Source organism: Labrus bergylta, chromosome 23, assembly GCF_963930695.1.
Source record: "Labrus bergylta chromosome 23, fLabBer1.1, whole genome shotgun sequence".
Lineage (NCBI taxonomy): Eukaryota > Metazoa > Chordata > Actinopteri > Labriformes > Labridae > Labrus > Labrus bergylta.
Window position 1 is genome coordinate 18588022 of NC_089217.1, and position 17772 is coordinate 18605793.

Consider the following 17772-nt stretch of genomic DNA (forward strand, 5'->3'; position numbering starts at 1 on the left):
GTGGCTTTGATTTGATCTTGTTGACCAGTTTAGTAGTTTATTCCCTATTTTGGTAACATTCATGCAGTTTACATGCTAAATGTGACTGAATACAGGTCCTTTAGGAAGTTGTTTTCATTACATGTCACACTTATCTTCCCAATGACGTTACAGCTCAGGATTTTATCATTTGAGAAATCCTGGAAATGTTGCTGTGGATGAAATAACCTTTTTTTTGTTCTTCTTGTCCTACAGACTCAGTCCATCCCTGTACCCTTATCACCTGTCCATACCCCTTTATTACCTCAAACCAACAGCTCTTTTAAGATCCATTACACCCACTGCTACAGCACCACACATAGACACACATTTACACATATACCCTCAGAAACAAACATATTTACTCCCACACACACTCATCCATTTTCACTCTTACTTATCACTCAATCACCCATATTGACAAAAACTATCTCTCTCTGTCTCTCTCTCTCTGTCTCTCTCTCTCTCTCTGGTGCATGCTGGGAGTGAGTGGTGCGGAGTGAGACGCTGAGCGAGTGTGTTTGATGGTTTTTTTCTTTGGTAATTTGATTTAATTTAATGTAGTTTATTGGTTGTAGGTTCACTTTAAGTTAATAGTTAGTGTGTGTTTGTGTTTGTGTTTTTTCTTTTTCTCTCCTGCCGGTGTCTCGCCGGTCGGCGTCTTCAGACGTCATGGTAAATGGAGTCACCTTCGGCCACCTCACGAGAAAGCATGGCATTAAAATTAATGCCAGCTTTCCGTGCAGCGTGGAGGAGATTGGGCTTGCGGTGGGAGAAAAGGTCGGGCACAGCAGCGTGAGGTCGGCCGCTCGGATGAACAGCGCCGTGGTCATCTTCCTGGATCAGGTGGAGAAGGTGAACCGAGTCGTTGAGACGGGCATCACGGTGAACGAAATGTTTGTACAGGTGGCTCCGCTGACACAGCCTTCCACCAGAGTCATCCTGTCCAATGTCCCTCCGTTCATAACCGACGAGTTTCTTAGCAGAGAGCTCTCCAGACATGGGAAGGTGGTGTCCCCCATAAAAAAGATTCTGTCTGGATGTAGATCTCAGCTGCTGAAACACGTGGTGTCTCACCGTAGACAACTGTTTATGATACTTAACCTCAACCTCCGCTTCCATGTTAAAGTAGATGATTATGACTACGTGATATTTGCCACCTCGTCGGCTATGAAATGTTTTGGTTGTGGTGAGGAGGGACACACCGTGAAGGCCTGTCCGAGACAAGGGGATCCGGCTCCGCCTGGCCGTGGGGTGACGCCCGGCCCTGTGGCGGGGCTTTCCGCTGCTCCGCCGGTTGCAGCGGAGCGGCGGGAGGCCCCTGCCCCGCGGCCTAAGGCCGTGGCGGAGACTTCATCCGCTGCGGCCCGCACCGCGCCATCTGAGCGGCCGATAGCGGCACCGCGGAGCGCGCCGCGCCTCGCCGCTGCTGTGTCTGACCTGGAGCACGGGGTGGTGAGTATGAATGATGTGCACGGTGTGGGTGAAAACAATCAGGGAAGTGAAGGAGAGGTTTTGGGTGATGTGGTGGAAAGTGAGGTGGGTGAAGAAAAGGGGGAAGAAACAGCTGGAAAAAGTGTGAGTGAAGTGCAGATAAATAAAGCAAGTGGGGTCAGTGAAACGCAGGAGGGTATGTCAGAGGAGGAAGATGAAACACAGGCAGAGGAGACAGGTGGGGGGAACAGTAAACTTACATGGGGGGAACAGGTGGAAGAGGCTGAGATGGAGGAGGAGGAAGAGGAGGCAGTGAGGGTCAAATCTGCTTCTAAACGCAGAAGGAAAACTAGAGGCACAAAGTATGAGGCAAAGAATAGCAAAGTGGAGGAGGAGGAGGACAGACAGACAGTAAGGGGACAGGGACAGACAGAGGAAAGTGATGACTGTGTCTCTGACAGCAGTGATATATCTGGATTTAAAATAAGTAACAGTCAACAGAAAAAACTTTACTCTGCAGAAATGATTCAGTCGTTTTTAGCAAAAAACAAAAATGCTAAAGTTGTTAAAGTTGAAGAGCATTTCCCAGTTTTAAGTTTGTTTTATACCTCGGCCAGACTCCACATGAGCCAAAAGGAGGAGTCTGGCATCACTAACAAGGAGGTTTTTAGATTAAAAAAACTTGTGCTTTAAGTTAGAAAACAACTGAACAATGATGACGGGAAGAGCTCCAATGTGTGTTTTAATTAATTTATTGATTTTTATTTTTGTTCTTCATTTCTCACTTATGGATAATTTTAGAGTGGGAAGTTTGAATATAAATGGAGCCAGAGAGTCAAAAAAAAGAGCAGCTATATATGAAACGGCCAAAATGAAACATATTGATGTTTTTTATTTCCAGGAGACACATAGTGATAGCACCAATGAGGCAGACTGGAGGAGAGAGTGGGAGGGGGAAGTCATTTTAAGTCACAACACTTCTCTTAGTGGAGGAGTTGGCTTTCTCCTCTCCAAGTCTTTCACTCCGGTTTCACTGGAGGTCGAGCATTTTATTGAGGGGAGGTTGCTTTTAATTAAAGCACGGTTCGACCTTTTTACTGCAGTTTTTATCAATGTGTATGCTCCAACAATCGGTGCAGAGAGGAAGCTGTTTTTACAAAAAGGTAACGATGTTTTAAATGGCTGTGCCTCGGAGGATTTTTTATTCTTGGGTGGGGATTTTAACTGTACAGAAAATGCATCTTTAGATCGCAACCATGCAGAGCCACATCCAGTTTCCCAACATGTTCTGAGGCAGCTGGTCTATTCTCATGGCCTGGTGGACGTGTGGAGAAGGATGCATGCAGACTGCCGACAGTACACATGGTCCCACCTCAGAGAGAGTAGGATCTCCTCAGCTAGACTAGACCGTATTTATTGTTTTAAGCATCATTTTAATATTTTTAAAATGTGCAGTATTGTTCCTGCTGGTTTTACTGACCATTCTTTACTCTTGTGTAATGTTTTTATTCAAAATATTTTACCTAAAAGTGCTTATTGGCATTTTAATTCAGTCTTAACATTTGATAAACATTTTAAAGAGGTTCTTATTTATTTCTGGGATGTTTTTAGACAGAGGAAGGGTGAGTTTAACAGTCTTAGGCAGTGGTGGGACCATGGTAAGACTGAGATTAAACTTTTATGTCAACAGCACACCCTCAATGTCACCAGAGACATCACCAGATCTATGAAAGACCTGGAGACTGATATAGTGGAACTAGAAAGATTGAGCGAGTCCACAGCAAATCGAGGATATATTGAAATCCTCAAAGTCAAAAAGCTAGCTTTAGCCGACCTGTTGGATGTTAAAGTACAGGGTGCACTGGTCAGGTCCCGGTTTCAAGCCATCACGGAGATGGATGCTTCCTCTAGTTTCTTCTTCGGCCTGGAGAAGAGGAGTGGGCAGAGGAGGGTAATCCACTCACTTTTAGCAGACACAGGGCAAACATTGACAGAGCCATGCCAGATAAGAAGGCGAGCTGTGAGTTTTTACTCAGCACTCTACTCAAGTGAGTATGAGGAGGAGGAAGCTCTGATGGAGGAGTTCTGTAATGGACTGCCTCAGGTCTCTGAGGAGACCAACACACAGCTCAACGGGCCGTTACAGATGCAGGAACTGAAGGCCGCTCTGCAGGGCATGCAAGGGCGGCGGGCTCCCGGCATAGACGGCCTGAGTGTGGAATTTTACAAAGCCTTCTGGGACATCTTTGCAGAAGATCTTTTAGATGTTTTTAATGAAAGTCTGGCCTCTGGCTCAATGCCCATGTCCTGCAGGAGAGCCGTAATCACCTTGCTCCCAAAAAAAGGTAACCTGCAGGACATCAAAAACTGGCGCCCTGTGTCTTTGCTGTGTGTGGATTACAAGCTTCTGTCCAAACTCTTTGCCTCCAGGCTGGGGAAGGCTATGGAGCAGGTCATCCACCGGGACCAGACCTACTGTGTGCCCGGCAGGTCCATGGTGGACAATGTCCACCTCATTCGTGATGTTTTGGACGTCTCCAGCTCATCGGGCTGTAACACTGGTCTGATTTCTCTAGACCAGGAAAAGGCATTTGACCGCGTTGAACACAACTTCCTCTGGAAAGTTATGGAGAAGTTTGGGTTCAGCGCTGGGTTCATAGCCAAGATCAAAGTGTTGTACAGTGGGGTTGAGAGTGTGCTGAAGTTTAACAGCGGTCTGTGTGCTCCTTTCAGGGTGTGTAGAGGCGTCAGGCAGGGCTGTGCTCTGTCCAGCATGCTTTACACACTCTCCCTGGAAGCCCTCCTTAACAATATACGCTACCACTTACAGGGCTTGGTTTTACCTGGTTTTAATAGCAACATTGTCTTAAGTGCATATGCAGATGACATTGTTGTTTTTATTAAAGACCAGAGGGATGCAGATATTTTAACCAACATTATAAAACATTTTAGCGTAACATCGGCAGCGAGGGTGAATTGGATAAAAAGTGAAGCCCTCGCTGTCCGTGAGTGGCGTGACGGTCTCCCAGTTCTTCCCCAGAGCTTGGCCTGGAGAAAACAACCTTGTAGCATCCCAACTGTGGCACCGTTTAACCTGTGTAGACCCCCCTTCAGGCTTACTAGCCCAGTTACAAAAGAAAATGGTAGATTTTTTTTGGGACGGTCTACACTGGGTGCCACAAGGGGTGCTGTTTTTAACCAGGGAGGAGGGGGGACAGGGCCTCGTCCACCTGGCCAGCCGGACAGCCACCTTCAGACTACAGTTCTTACAAAAATATCTGACAGGTCCGGCTGATCTAGTGTGGAGAGATGTGGCCAGCTGCATTCTCAGACGTGCTGATTTCCTGCGGCTGGATGCTGCTCTGTTTTTAATTGATTCTAAACTTTTAAAATGAAGTGGGCTGCCTCCGTTTTATCAGGGTGTTTTTAAGTCTTGGGCCCTTTTTAACTGTAAAAGGTGCCCAAAGTCTGACTCTCTGTACTGGTTGTTGAGAGAGCCATTGATTCACAGGGCCAAGCTGGACATCAGCAGCAGCGTCACCCCCGGCCTGACGGTGGCGCTGCTCAAAACCAAGACCCTGTGCCTGCAGCAGCTGGTGGATGCCCGGGCCCTGGGCTCTCTTCTGGGCCTGCACTCTGTCCGGGTGGCGGGGAGGCTCCTGGAGCTGTGGCGCCAGAAGCTTTCGGGGAAAGAGAGGAGCCTCCTCATGGACTATGGGAAAAGAAAGGCCAGACCGGACCCTGCAGACCCCTTCCCTGACGTCTTCCTGAGCCCAGGCCTGGGGGAGCTCACCGGCCCCCTGCTGGCTATAGCACACCCAGAAAAGCTGACAATAAACAAAGCTGACAAAAACACCTGGTACATGAACTGTGTGAAGGCGATCCACAAGGCCGGACTGTGCAACCGCCCCCCCACTGTGTGGTCAAACAGGCTGGGAGCAAATGGAGCCGGCCCACAGTGGAGGATTTTATATAAACCTCCCCTCAAAAAACGGACTGCCGACCTCCAGTGGAGGATTTTACATGGTGCTATTGCCTCCAATTCTTTCTGTTCTTAATCCTGCTGTTCTTAACACCTGTCCTTTTTGTTGCCTTCCAGAGACTGAATGTTTTTATGGAGTGTAAGAGGCTCACAAGCTTCTTCTCTCTTTTAACATTGGTTTTTAGTTTTTTTGATGTGGTTTTTACTGAGAGGGTTTTTATTATGGGAGCTGCCTACAAAAAAGAACAAAAAGAGAAGTGGCAGCTCCTTAACTACCTTTCAGGTGAGGCAAAAATGGCCATTTACATCAGCAGAAAAAACAGAGTGGAGAACAGAGAAGGGCAGGAGGCCAAAGCAGTGTGGCTGATAAACATTAGAGCAAGACTCTGGCTAGATTTTAGATTTTATAAACACATTGGAGACTTGGACGCTTTTAAACAGCGCTGGCGTTTTAATGACATAATTTGTTCAGTTGTTAATGAAGAGTTGGTTTTTGCACAAGTTTTTATCAGATAAATTATTATTTTTTAAACATACTCAGATTTTAATGCATTAGCACTTTGTTGAACTGTAAAAACTAAATTTATGTAAATAAAGTGTTTTGCAAAAATCAAAAAAAATCTCTGTCTCTCGCTCTCTGAGTATTTCTCCTCTTGATCTACCTCTCCCCATGGTTGATCGTCTTGAAGATCAACTTGTGGTCTTCAAGTAGTCCCAAGGTGCAAATTATGCATGGCATCAAGTATGTGTGTATGTCATTAATGCATTCACAGCTTTTCACCCCATTATCTCATCCTCCAGTGATTCAGAGAATCACTAAGCAAAATGTTTTCAGCAACATAACCTTGAAATTGTGTTTATTTGCAAATAAAAACCATGAATGTTGTGAAGAGTACATTGAAAGACACTGTTGAAAATAGTCCCCTGTAATCATCAGTCCATCTTCAAAGTGTTGCCACTAATCCCAGTTCTCACCTGCAGCAGGTCCATGTTTCTTAGTACAAAGAACAACACAGTCAGAAGGAGAAGGATGACACAGGTCTTCAGAAGTGTCATGTTGACATGGTTACTCAAATCCTTTTAGGCACATGGTGAGTCCTCCTCTGGTACTAGATTAAAACAACAAAAAGGGGAAACAGACTCTGTTAAGTTTATCATGAATCCTTCTTGAAGACACTGAAGTTAGTCACAGATTATTAACAGAAGTTTTATTTATTTTAAATGTTTGTACTGTCTTAAGTTGAGAGTACTTGCTGTTTGAATTCGACCCTGCTTTTATTTTGGGTGTGCTAATGTTACATGATCATGAAATCTGATCTCATGAAGTAGGGAAGTAATTTGTGGAAAATAGGTTGCATGTAAGGTAGGGTTAGTTTCCCTTCAGGCACACAGTAATGCTTGCATGAAGGAAACATACATTTAGCCTAACTAAAGATTATTTTTAAATTAACTTTTTAAATTGGTACTATTTTGTTACTTTATACTTTAACACAATTACATTTCAGATTCTAATTCTGTTCCATTTATTCCTCAATGTTTTTTCTTCAGTTTCACTTGTTACTTTATTGATTAAAAAAAATCAATTATTCTAAAAATCATGATGTGTAATTTTAGATATATATTTAATTAACCTGATCAACTCTGTGACTCACATGTGTACGGTGGCCGGTAGGGGTCAAACAATCAGCAACTGATGAAACGACATACATTTAGAAAAACAGGCAGCATCTACAGAAACGCTGCACATTCAAAAGCAAATGCAAACTACCACAACAAATGCAAAGGCTGAAACGCGCTGCAAAGACACAAATGCGCTGCAAATAGGCAAAACAACTGCATAATCATCAAACACGCTGCAAACACAGAAACGCTGTAAGTTCAGCCTTAAACGAAGCGCTCCAGGCCTGTAGGGGCGCTGTGGAACTGTTTATTTACAGGAGAGAGAGTAAGAGAGACAGCTAGGATCAGAAAGTTATCTTTAGATAGGGGAAGTTGTATCGTTAAAACACACGATAACTTCAATGTTACTGAATGAAGAACATCATGTCTTACCTCAGTAGAGATTAATATGGAGAGAACACAGTGGTGAAATCTTAATGTGATGGTGATCAAATGATAAAAAGAAGTTCATCTCTGTGAGTTTTAGTACAATGATAGAATCCTTCACTAACATACAGACACTAACAGACAACCTGTCCTAACAAGAAGCATCAAGACGACACAAAAAGTCATTGGGTTTTCAGAGGGAGGGTTTCACTGCCATGAATGTTGCCGAAGATACAGGAACAGGAAGATACAGTTACTGATAGGAACATAAGCTTTACATATTCTCAAACCCTGCAGGCGGTATCCTGAATCAAACCAGTTTTACAGGTTTTTTTGTTCTCTAAAAAGGTTAGCATTGTTCTCGCCCAGGTTGCTACGCTGAGTTTCAACTGAATTTTACAAACTGGACTCACTAAATGTGAAAAAAGAACAAACTCCATCCAAGAGGAAAGAGCCTTCAACTAGATTGGTAGTTGTTGTAGTTGCTGTAACATCCCTCCTAGATGCTCTGACAACAAGATACAAATTGTCATGAATGGTTGGAAAACAAGGAGAGGTGGACCCAAGTGCAGAAGAAACTAAAAGTATTTAATAATCAAAAAAGGCAAACAAAAACTTGCTAGCAAAATCCAAAACAAAAAAACAAGGAGACACTAGTAGACTGACAACTACCATGAATCAATGAACTGACATGGAAGGGAAGAAACACAGAGACTAAATAGACACAGTGGTAATCAAACACAGGTGAGACTAATGACACAGGTGAAGACAATGAGGGCAATCACACTGGAGGGAAACACACAGAGGAAGGAATGAACACAAGACAAGAAACACTGAGGACAACTACAAAATAAATACATGAAACACTGAAGACACTGTAGAATGAAAAATTAAGAAACACTAGAACATAGAGGGAAACACCAGGGAAGAATGAGACCTAAAAGATAAAAACCATCTGAACTGTGAAAAACTAAACTAAACAGAACAAATCATGATACAAATGTGTTTTTGATTAAAATTGCAAATACCTTTAATTATAAATATATATATGTATATCATATAATTGTGGATTTCTATTACATATATATATATATATAACAATAATATTTGTGTGTGAAATATGTTTGTGAATCTTATTTTTTTGTATTTGTGGATTTGTTTTACATTTATATAGAACTATAAATATGTTGTGTGTGCATTGAAATACATTTGTGAATCTTTATGTGTGCAATCATGAATATTGAGACTGATCTAACTCCATACTCATCTCTCTCTCTCTCTCTCTCTCTCTCCCTCTCTCTCTCTCTCTCTCTCTCTCTCTCTCTCTCTCTCTCTCTCTCTCTCTCTCTCTCTGAAGTTGATGTGATACTGCTCTCTTGATATTGCTGTGTCTTTTCTCTCCTCAGGAGTCGAGAGGGATTTCTTTTTCAAACAGGAGTTTTGTTATGTTGCACTGATGCACTCTCTTTTGCGCTCTCTCTCCCGTTTTGTCTCTCTCTCTCTCTCTTGTGCGTGCAGCAAATACATTTAAATAAAAACAGGTTGGAAATGTACTTGGATGGCCATAAATATACTTGGGCGCTGGTTCGTTTGACTGTAGTGAAAGGTGAGACTGTTCAGAGCGGTGCTTGTTCATTGTTCAGGTGTTCTTGTATGAGTGGTTGAAGTTATGCAGATGACTGCACCACAGTCATTTGAAACATCTGTAATTAAACCTCTTCTTAAAAAGCCTGCTCTTGATTCAATAACATTAGCTAACTATAGACATATATCTAGCCTTCCTTTTATCTCAATTAAATGACTTTACATCTACTGGAATGTTTCTGATTTTGCGTTTGGATCATCATTTATTTTTTGGGCCCTTAAGTGTCCCCTGAACTGGAGATTATGAATTGATATGTGTGCTGGAAATTTCTGAAATGAGAGATTGTTTAATAAAAGATCTTTGAGTCATTCTGTTGTGTTTGTTGCCATTTTATTATTCCTTTTGCAAATAGGAAGAGCAAATGTACAGATTGAAAGATAAGTCTGCAGCAAAGCCCAGAGAAGGGCAGTCCAACTCCACACTATATAGACATTCAGTTACAAAGTTATGACGCACTCACTGTGGCTATGCTAAGATAAAAAAGAAACCTGATAAGGACAGTTCTCGGTGCGGATCCAGGGAGGATCTGTAATTATAATCTTTGTGTGCATCACTAACAGTCTAGCAACATTTCCAGGAGGCACATACATTTCCTGTTACATTTGTTTTTTAGAATTGCATGTTTAGGCTTTTGTTGTTTTGGAACTTGATGTTTATTTGTTGATTCAGAGCTCACATCATAATGATGATTGGTTGCAGGCTTGTAGCCACTGATGCTGGGTGCAGCACAACTCAAATAGTGGGTTTACACTTTTCTCTTGAAGCAAGGAAATCAAAATAAACCCTTAAATTAACCTCAGATCATTTACTAAACCAAATTAACTTTCAATAATTAAGTGATATTGCACCAGTAACTTAAATATAAAAGAAACGATTAGAAAGAAAACATTTCTCAGAATTAAAACCCCTTCAGTTGGTCTGCCCCAGTGATGTCAGCGATGATATCATCAATCAGAAATTGTCGACTCCCTATTGGAAAAAGAGGTCAAAGAAGGATTCATGATCAGTCCATTTGACAATCCCCCATTTCCAGTATTCAGAGTCAGTCATAGCCACCAGGAAATACTATGTAAAATAATGGAAAGTCAATATGAAATGTTCAGTCTACATGGTACTATGCAACCCTGCTGGATTTCCACCTACCTGGGCTTCTCCACCGAACCCTGCGGGGGGTCTTTTCCCGTCCCACTACGCACCGTTTGAAGCCGAACTACACTCTGGCTTTGCGGCGATCTGCAGCAAATCATCCTCCCTCACCTGCTTCCTTGCAGCGAGCGGATCCTGCATCGCTAGCGATGGAGCCGAACACCTTGGTTATTGGTGATTCCATAGTGGGGCATGTCAGGAGAAGATCAGCTGTGACATACTGTTTTCAAGGCGCTATCTTGGACATACTGGATAGGATCCCCAGTCTCTTGACAAAACACCCACACGTTACGAACATCATCTTACAGATCGGCTGCAATGATGTTTCGATCTTCAGTATTAAAATATGACTTTAGCAGACTCCTTTGCTCGCTGGATTCATGTGGCAGGCGTGTTTTTGTCTCCGGCCCTATTCCTCCACTAGGCCGAGGTGCCGGTCGTTTTTGCCGCATCCTCAGTCTCCACACATGGCTGCAGTCTACCTGGGCAGTCCATAATAGTCCTGCTTTCATTGATCATTTTAACCTCTTTTGGAATCACCCCTCCTTTTATGGGAGAGATGGAATACATCCTAGCAGTTTGGGTGTACATACTTTGACACACATGTTTTTTATAGTCACAACCCCATCCTGAAAAATACTCACCACCTCCCTCATGTGGCATTCTCTGTCAACTACCAGCTGTTAGCCCTATACTCCCTTAAGTCTAAATACAACGACATTTGATACACATGTTGTAATCAACAATAGGCCTTAAGAAATAACATCAATATGCCTACAGCCCCTAGGATCTGTAACTTAGTCCCTATAGAGACCACCCCCTCTGGCCACCAAAGTATCCCTGTGGAATTGGCTCTCTTGAATGTAAGGTCTCTCTCCAAAAAAGGTTTCATTCTGAACGATTTTATTTCCTCCAAGAATCTAGACTTTTTATTTTTAACTGAGACCTGGCTGTTACCTGCATGGCAACCACAGCCAGATGCTTGAGCTATACTTGCTGCACTTCACCCGTCCTCTGTTTAATGATCTTCTGCCCGCCTGGACACAATGGTAGTTTTTTTTTTTGTTTTTTTTTACTTGAGCTTTCTTTCAAAGTTGCTTTGCTCATTTCAATCATATCAAAATACATACATGTACAAAAACAAACAAAATATGGGTCATACAGCAGGTGAAAAAACAAAACATAAGACACTGATAATCTTTTATCTGGTCAGTCCATAAATGTACCACATGCACAGGTATCTCTCAAAACTTCAATTCAGCCAATACTTAATACCCCAAATGTTTAAGCATATGTATCCTCATATTCTTGACTTCCTCCGTCCAACACCTATTGCATGTAGAAAGTACATTATGCATTTGTGATCTTAATCTATCTTGGAAAATGAAGTAGTACCAGTTCCCATTTATTTTTGAAAACATCTGTCTTTAGTTGAAGTCAGGCTGTTATGCTCTCCATCTCATAAACACTTTTGAACCTTTCCCTCCATTGTTGTACAGTAGGTGGCTTTACATTTCTCCACAACACCGTAATCACTTTTTGCGATCAACAGCAACACTCAGTAAATATGTCTGTTTTTTTTGTGTTTATTTCTTCTTGAGTGTTCCTAAGTATAAAAAAATGCTGGTTCTAATGACAAATCAAGCCCCAGAATTTTCTTGATCTCTGCCTGAATATGTCTCCAGTATTTATTCAATTTGGGACAATCCCAGATTTTATGAGTATGGTCTCCTATCTTCCTGCACTCTCTCCAGCAAAGCTCAGATGTGTTGCTGTATCTCACCATCAAAGGAGGGGTTTTAAATATTCTCCTTCAGACTCCCTCCAGGTAGGACTACTTGTTAGTTTATGCACAGAAAGACATGTTTTTTTTTCCACATTTCATCAGTAATAATAGTATTCATTTCTAATGCCCATTTCTGTTTCGTTTGTAAAGTGTCTCCTGTGTCCTTACCCTGAAACCATCTGTAGAGATGGGAAATCAGATTCTTTTTCAACACTCCCTCCACAGTCAACATAAAGATTCTTTCTAAACTCGATGGTAACTTAGGGCGCGGTCACACTGGCCATCTGTAGCGTGCTGTACTCAAGGACGATTGGCCCCCCGCTGTGCCATACCCACACTGGCCGGCACAGCCCGCGGTCACACTGGCCAGGACTAACCGTGCCTAAAAGCACGATTACCTCTTGTACATAACATCGTAATACAACACATGCACGCTTTATGTTATTATGAAGCGTGCTCAGTTTAAAAACAGGCGGACGAGAGAGAGAGAGAGAGAGAGAGAGAGAGAGAGAGAGAGAGAGAGAAAAAGAGACGCGCAGTCGAGTCCGTGTCTGCACCTCAGAGAAAAACACAGAGAGCATGACAGCTACTTTACTGACTTTGCAGCTCATTTTAAAGAGCCCATATTATGCCCTTTTTGGGGTTCATATATTTAATCTATGTACCTACTAAAGTATGTTCACAATAGCTAAAGTTCTAAAAAATGTCAGTTTTCATGTTCTGTCGCTCCATGCACCGGCTCACTTCTGACTCTCTCTCTAAGGCTTTGAAGTGCCCACGTTCAGAGTCCCCATGTGTGCCAAGTCTGATCTGATTGGTCGGCCTGTCGGCTCTGCCGTAATTGGTCAGTCGCTCAGCACGGTTCTCGGAAATGTCCCGCCTCTTTTACCATATTGGGAATGCAGCCACTGGCTCTGTCCGAGGGGAGCATAAACATTAGCACCTTAGCGCTACGGCATATCGTGGGCGTGCTACAGAAGTTAACGGGCGTGCAACATGAGCTGCTGGGCTTGCCACAACGAGCCAATGGGCTTAGATCAGTGATCTCACACTGACAAGACGTCACACTGGCAAATGTTTTCCGAGGGGGGCTAGAACCGAGCATTACATGCAGCTAATGCTACAGCTAACAGGAGGACAAGGGAGAAGCCACGTTTCTGCGGACTTTGAATTTTTGCAAATAGATGTGCCTAAACATGCACAGGACACTTGGAAAACACACTAAAGAGCATATAAAACCAGAAAAAGCATAATATGGGCCCTTTAAGCCATTTTAATCAGACACAGCCATAAATGAATAAAAAAATAAAATATACGCGCGGCCGAGTCCACAGGCGAGTCCACGTACGCACATCGGAGAAGAACAAAGAGAACATGACAGCTACTTTACTGACTTTGCGGCTATTTTTAAGCCATTTTAATCAGACACAGCCATAAATAATTACACAGCCATTAAATAATGAACAACACAGAGAACATGACAGCTTCTTTGTGTCTTATATTGTTTCATGTTAGTCAGATACAGACATGAAACTCTGGATTTCTCCATAATGAAGGCTGTCAGCGTTGTGTACCCGCGTGCTTGTGCTCGTGCATGAAGTGTACCGTGCTGAAGCACACCTCTCCAAAGTGTGCCAAAGCCAAGGAAGTGTACCGTGCCTGAGTAAGATATGGAGCGGTCACACTGGTCAAAAAAACTGTAATAGCTACAATTTTAAATGTCCTGGATATAGAAGTAAAAAGATGAAAAAAAAATGTTAATACCCAGCTAAGTCTTCATCGTGAATTTTATCCATTCATTCTCTATTTTTAACTTCGGTAACTCACCGGAACTGCACTCAGATGGTTTGGGTCATACCTGTCAAATAGAGGATTCTCTGTCTCAATTGGTCATTTGTTTCTTCCTCGGCCCGCATGACGTACGGTCTGCCACAGGACTCAATTCTTGGTCCAGTCTTGTTTTCCCTTCATATGCTCCCACTTGGAAATATTATGAATTACTTTGAGGGGGTCTCCTATCACTGTTATGCTGATAATGCACAAATATATCTGACAATCAGACAATATCAGCTGCTTAAACAATTTAGTAGAGTGCATGGCCCCCATTGAGAAATGGATGAGCTGTCATTGTCTGCAGCTTAATACAGGGAAGACAGAGGTCATTTTCTTTGGCCCCTGATCATATAGCAAGCAAATTGAAGCTGCTCTTTGGTCCTCTAACACCCAATATAAAATCTACAGGTAGAACTGCAGGTATTACATTTGATTCACAGCTTAACTTCACTCTGCACATCAATAATCTCATTAAATCCTGTTACTACCAGCTAAGAAACATTAGTAAATTAAATCAACTCTGTCTTTCCCTGATCTAGAGAAGCTTATTCATGCCTTTGTCTTTTCACGTTTGGGCTACTGCAACTCGCTTTTCACTTGCCTGAGTCAGTCCTCAATGGCCAGACTCCAACAAGTGCAGAATGCTGCTGCTCGGATTTTAACAAATGCAAACTGCAGGTCCAACATTACCCCAATCCTTTCCTCCCTCCATTTGCTGCCCGTTACTTACAGGGTTGATTTAAAAATGAGTTTAAAAACTTCAAAAACACAACCAATCTAGCCCCCCCCCCCCCCCCCCCCCCCCCCCCCTTACATTAAAGAACTTTTAACCCCTTATTCTCCGAGCCAAATCTTAGATCATCAAGAGTCGTTTCTAGATCTAGGCTGGTTACCAAGGGCGACCGGGCATTTGCCATCAGAGCACCTAAACTCACTTTGTAACCTTGTTTAGATACGTGCTATATCAATAAAGTTATTATTATTATTAAATGCACTATTGGGGGCACATGTGGGACAATATAATGTTAACCATATTCCTAATGATGGGAGGAGGTGGGTGAATGTAGTGAGGCAGGTGGTGGGCCAGAACCATCTCCCAGGCATCCACCAGCTGAACATTAAGTCCTTTAAACACAGCTCTGACCACCTTGTCCTGTTGAATAGCATACCAGTCATTAAAGGTAAATATATAGGGGTTTGTACCTCTGAGGTTTGGAGTCCTGATGACCACCAGCGTGTCTGGAGCCCTGTTTAACAGACGAATCACCGCCCTGCGGATGCCGTAAAGCCTTCTGATGTAGAATTGCATTGGGAAAGGAGTGAGGTGGGCCCAGATGCCAAAAATTACAACTGTGTTGGTGCCACCAACTACATCATCTATTTCATTGGCAATGTAACGCAGCTCACTGGTTGGGATAAGGACGGAAATACTCAGAGGAGGACCGTGTAAGTGGAACTTCACCAAGATGTTTTTTGCATTGTCCCATATCATGAAAGGTCCTGATTTCTTCGGATTATTCCGGTTTATCTCTTTAGCATCTGAAAGTATGAAAAAAGGAGCAGATTAAGCTGTGAAATAAATACAATTAAACTGTTGCCTGAAATCACTGTGAATCAACTACCTGGAAGTGAAGCATCAAGGTACTCAAACCACTGCCTGACGGTGGAGTCTCCATACATGTGGACCACCTTTCCTTTCAGACACTGACTGATGGCAGAGGAGTTGTTGAATTGGTGGACTTTGGTGCCACCTAGTGGTCGCCACACACCCTGGTAGTAATACCCAGAGAGTCCAGACTTCCCACTGCCCAGACTATCCATGGGTTGCTCTGAGAATTGTTGATCAAAATAAGCATTTGGTTATTAAATGATTGTTGTATCATTTGTCAACAGATCCCCTAAAAAGGCCAAAACAAGGTCTCTGCTTTACCTTACTCATTTTACTTTACACTAATGAGGACATTATACATATGTCACAAAAACATTTGTAGTGGCAACTTTCATAAACAGTTTTTATCACTAAGTAGGAGCCAATCTGTTACTTGATTCTGAAATATTTACTGTAAATGATATTCTTATTTCTTATGATCTAAATGTTGTGTTTTACTAACATGAACTGAAATCAAAATTCTTAAATTAAATGGACCATGATTAAAATGGCTTCTACAGAGTTCTTTGATGTTTTTCAAAAGATTAAGTTTATGCTTTACTACAATATAGTGAGTGTATGTCTCGAATGCACATGTTTATTGTGGTTAAGGAAAATGCTACCAAATGCTTTTTATTTGACAATGTTAATTATTTAAAGTAAATTATTTACACATGTTAAGTGATTTGAGTTTTTTGTCAGTACACTGGTACTGTTTTTTTATTTTTTATTTTTTTAGCGTAAATGAGATAAGCACTTGCAGCTCTTCCTCAGTTTTATAGATAGAAGCTGGTTTATTTTTATTTATTTTTTGCCTTATATGTATATCTGCTTGAATACAGAGAGTTAGGTTGTATACATTTTTATTTTCAAGGTCACATGGAGATTTTTTTTTAGTTGAAAGTAGAAAAGTTGTGCTTTACCTTTCCTTTGAGGCAGCACAGTAACACTGGCCGGTCCTGAAGCCTGAATGAAGACTTGCATGTTGACATTGCTGGGGGGAAAAAGCTCCCATGATTAAGAATCTCTTAAACACACTTCAATATGTAAATGTCAAATGTGATTTAGTCACCATAAATGACTTTGCCTACATATTTGGACTCCATGGATACGCTTTATAGTTTTGTTGATGAGAGAGACTTTAATTGTGTTTTGATAGGTATCATCTTACACTATAAACATCTTAAGATTTCATCTTTGCCTCCTGTAGTTACAAACACGACATTTCCCCCCAGGGGATACATACTTTACACTTTGATTATAGTCATTACATGTAAAACTAGATGCATCGTTTCTATTGCTGTGCTCCCTCACCTTTTGAAAAGGTTCGCCTCATTAGTTTTGAGTTTTATATCCATTCCTCCGTTCATGTGGTTCATCCTGGTATCACAGCTCAATTCCTTTGGCTTGTAGCAGAACCACGGGTCACCAGTACGGAGGTCAGTGTAGTTGCACTGTGGCTGGTTGGTTTGACGTAGACAAATATTACAGATGGTAGTTTCAGAGACTGAACCTGAGCGGAAGAGGCTCTTTAAGATAGTCCTATCAGGATGTTCTCTGTTTAGTCTACGGAGGACTGTGATAGCCTCGCTTGAGTGGACAAGCGTCACCTGATAAAACAAAGAACAAGAGTTTAAAGTTATAGCATACAAGTCATGCCTACTAATTATTAATTGAATAATTAGAAAACAAAGTTGTATTTTTGGTGTCAGCTGACTGAAGTTGTTCATTTATTTTAAATTAGAAGCTTAAGAGACATTGATGCAAATGGTCAACTCCCCACTAGCTGGCCAGTAGAACTTGTTTACATCAACATGTATATTTTTGGACCTGTTTCATCTTAATTGGATTAGACAGCTGACAACAACAGGAAATGTTGGGAGAAGAGAGTTGGGGATGACATTAAGCAAAGGGCGAAGGTCAGATTTGAACCCCATACCGCAGCAAAGGGGACTTTACCCGATGTAAATTGGGTGCACATCATACCCAATAGGCTACGGAATCTACATAGAATTTGTTTTCTTACAATTATAGACACTCCACTTGTCTGTGGAGTAAAGCATTCAACAATCCTCACACCATTCTCTGGCCCACAGGAAACAGTTTTACATACAGTCACATCAAATGACAAACATTTGCATGAAAATATCTCCAAAAGGATCCAACAACACCAACCTCTTTAGTTCAGTAATTCAACTCAACAAAAAGGTTAATTAAAGTGTTCTACTGATGTC

At 42.0% G+C, this 17772-nt stretch overlaps 1 protein-coding gene across 3 annotated transcripts in view; it reads right to left on the minus strand.

The window, feature by feature from the left end:
* Positions 1-11459: 11459 nt before the first annotated feature.
* The window catches only part of LOC110005142 (NXPE family member 3-like), a 54122-nt gene continuing 47809 nt past the window's right edge, over positions 11460-17772 (minus strand). For 2 of the 3 annotated variants that reach the window (XM_065951337.1, XM_065951338.1), the window contains exon 6: positions 14680-15429. In XM_065951337.1, the coding sequence (XP_065807409.1) occupies positions 14885-15429 (545 nt within the window). In that variant the 3' untranslated portion in view covers positions 14680-14884. Of the gene's footprint in view, positions 13781-13915; positions 14038-14679; positions 15430-17772 lie in introns of those variants that run through there. The other variant, XM_065951336.1, reaches the window with a different exon arrangement.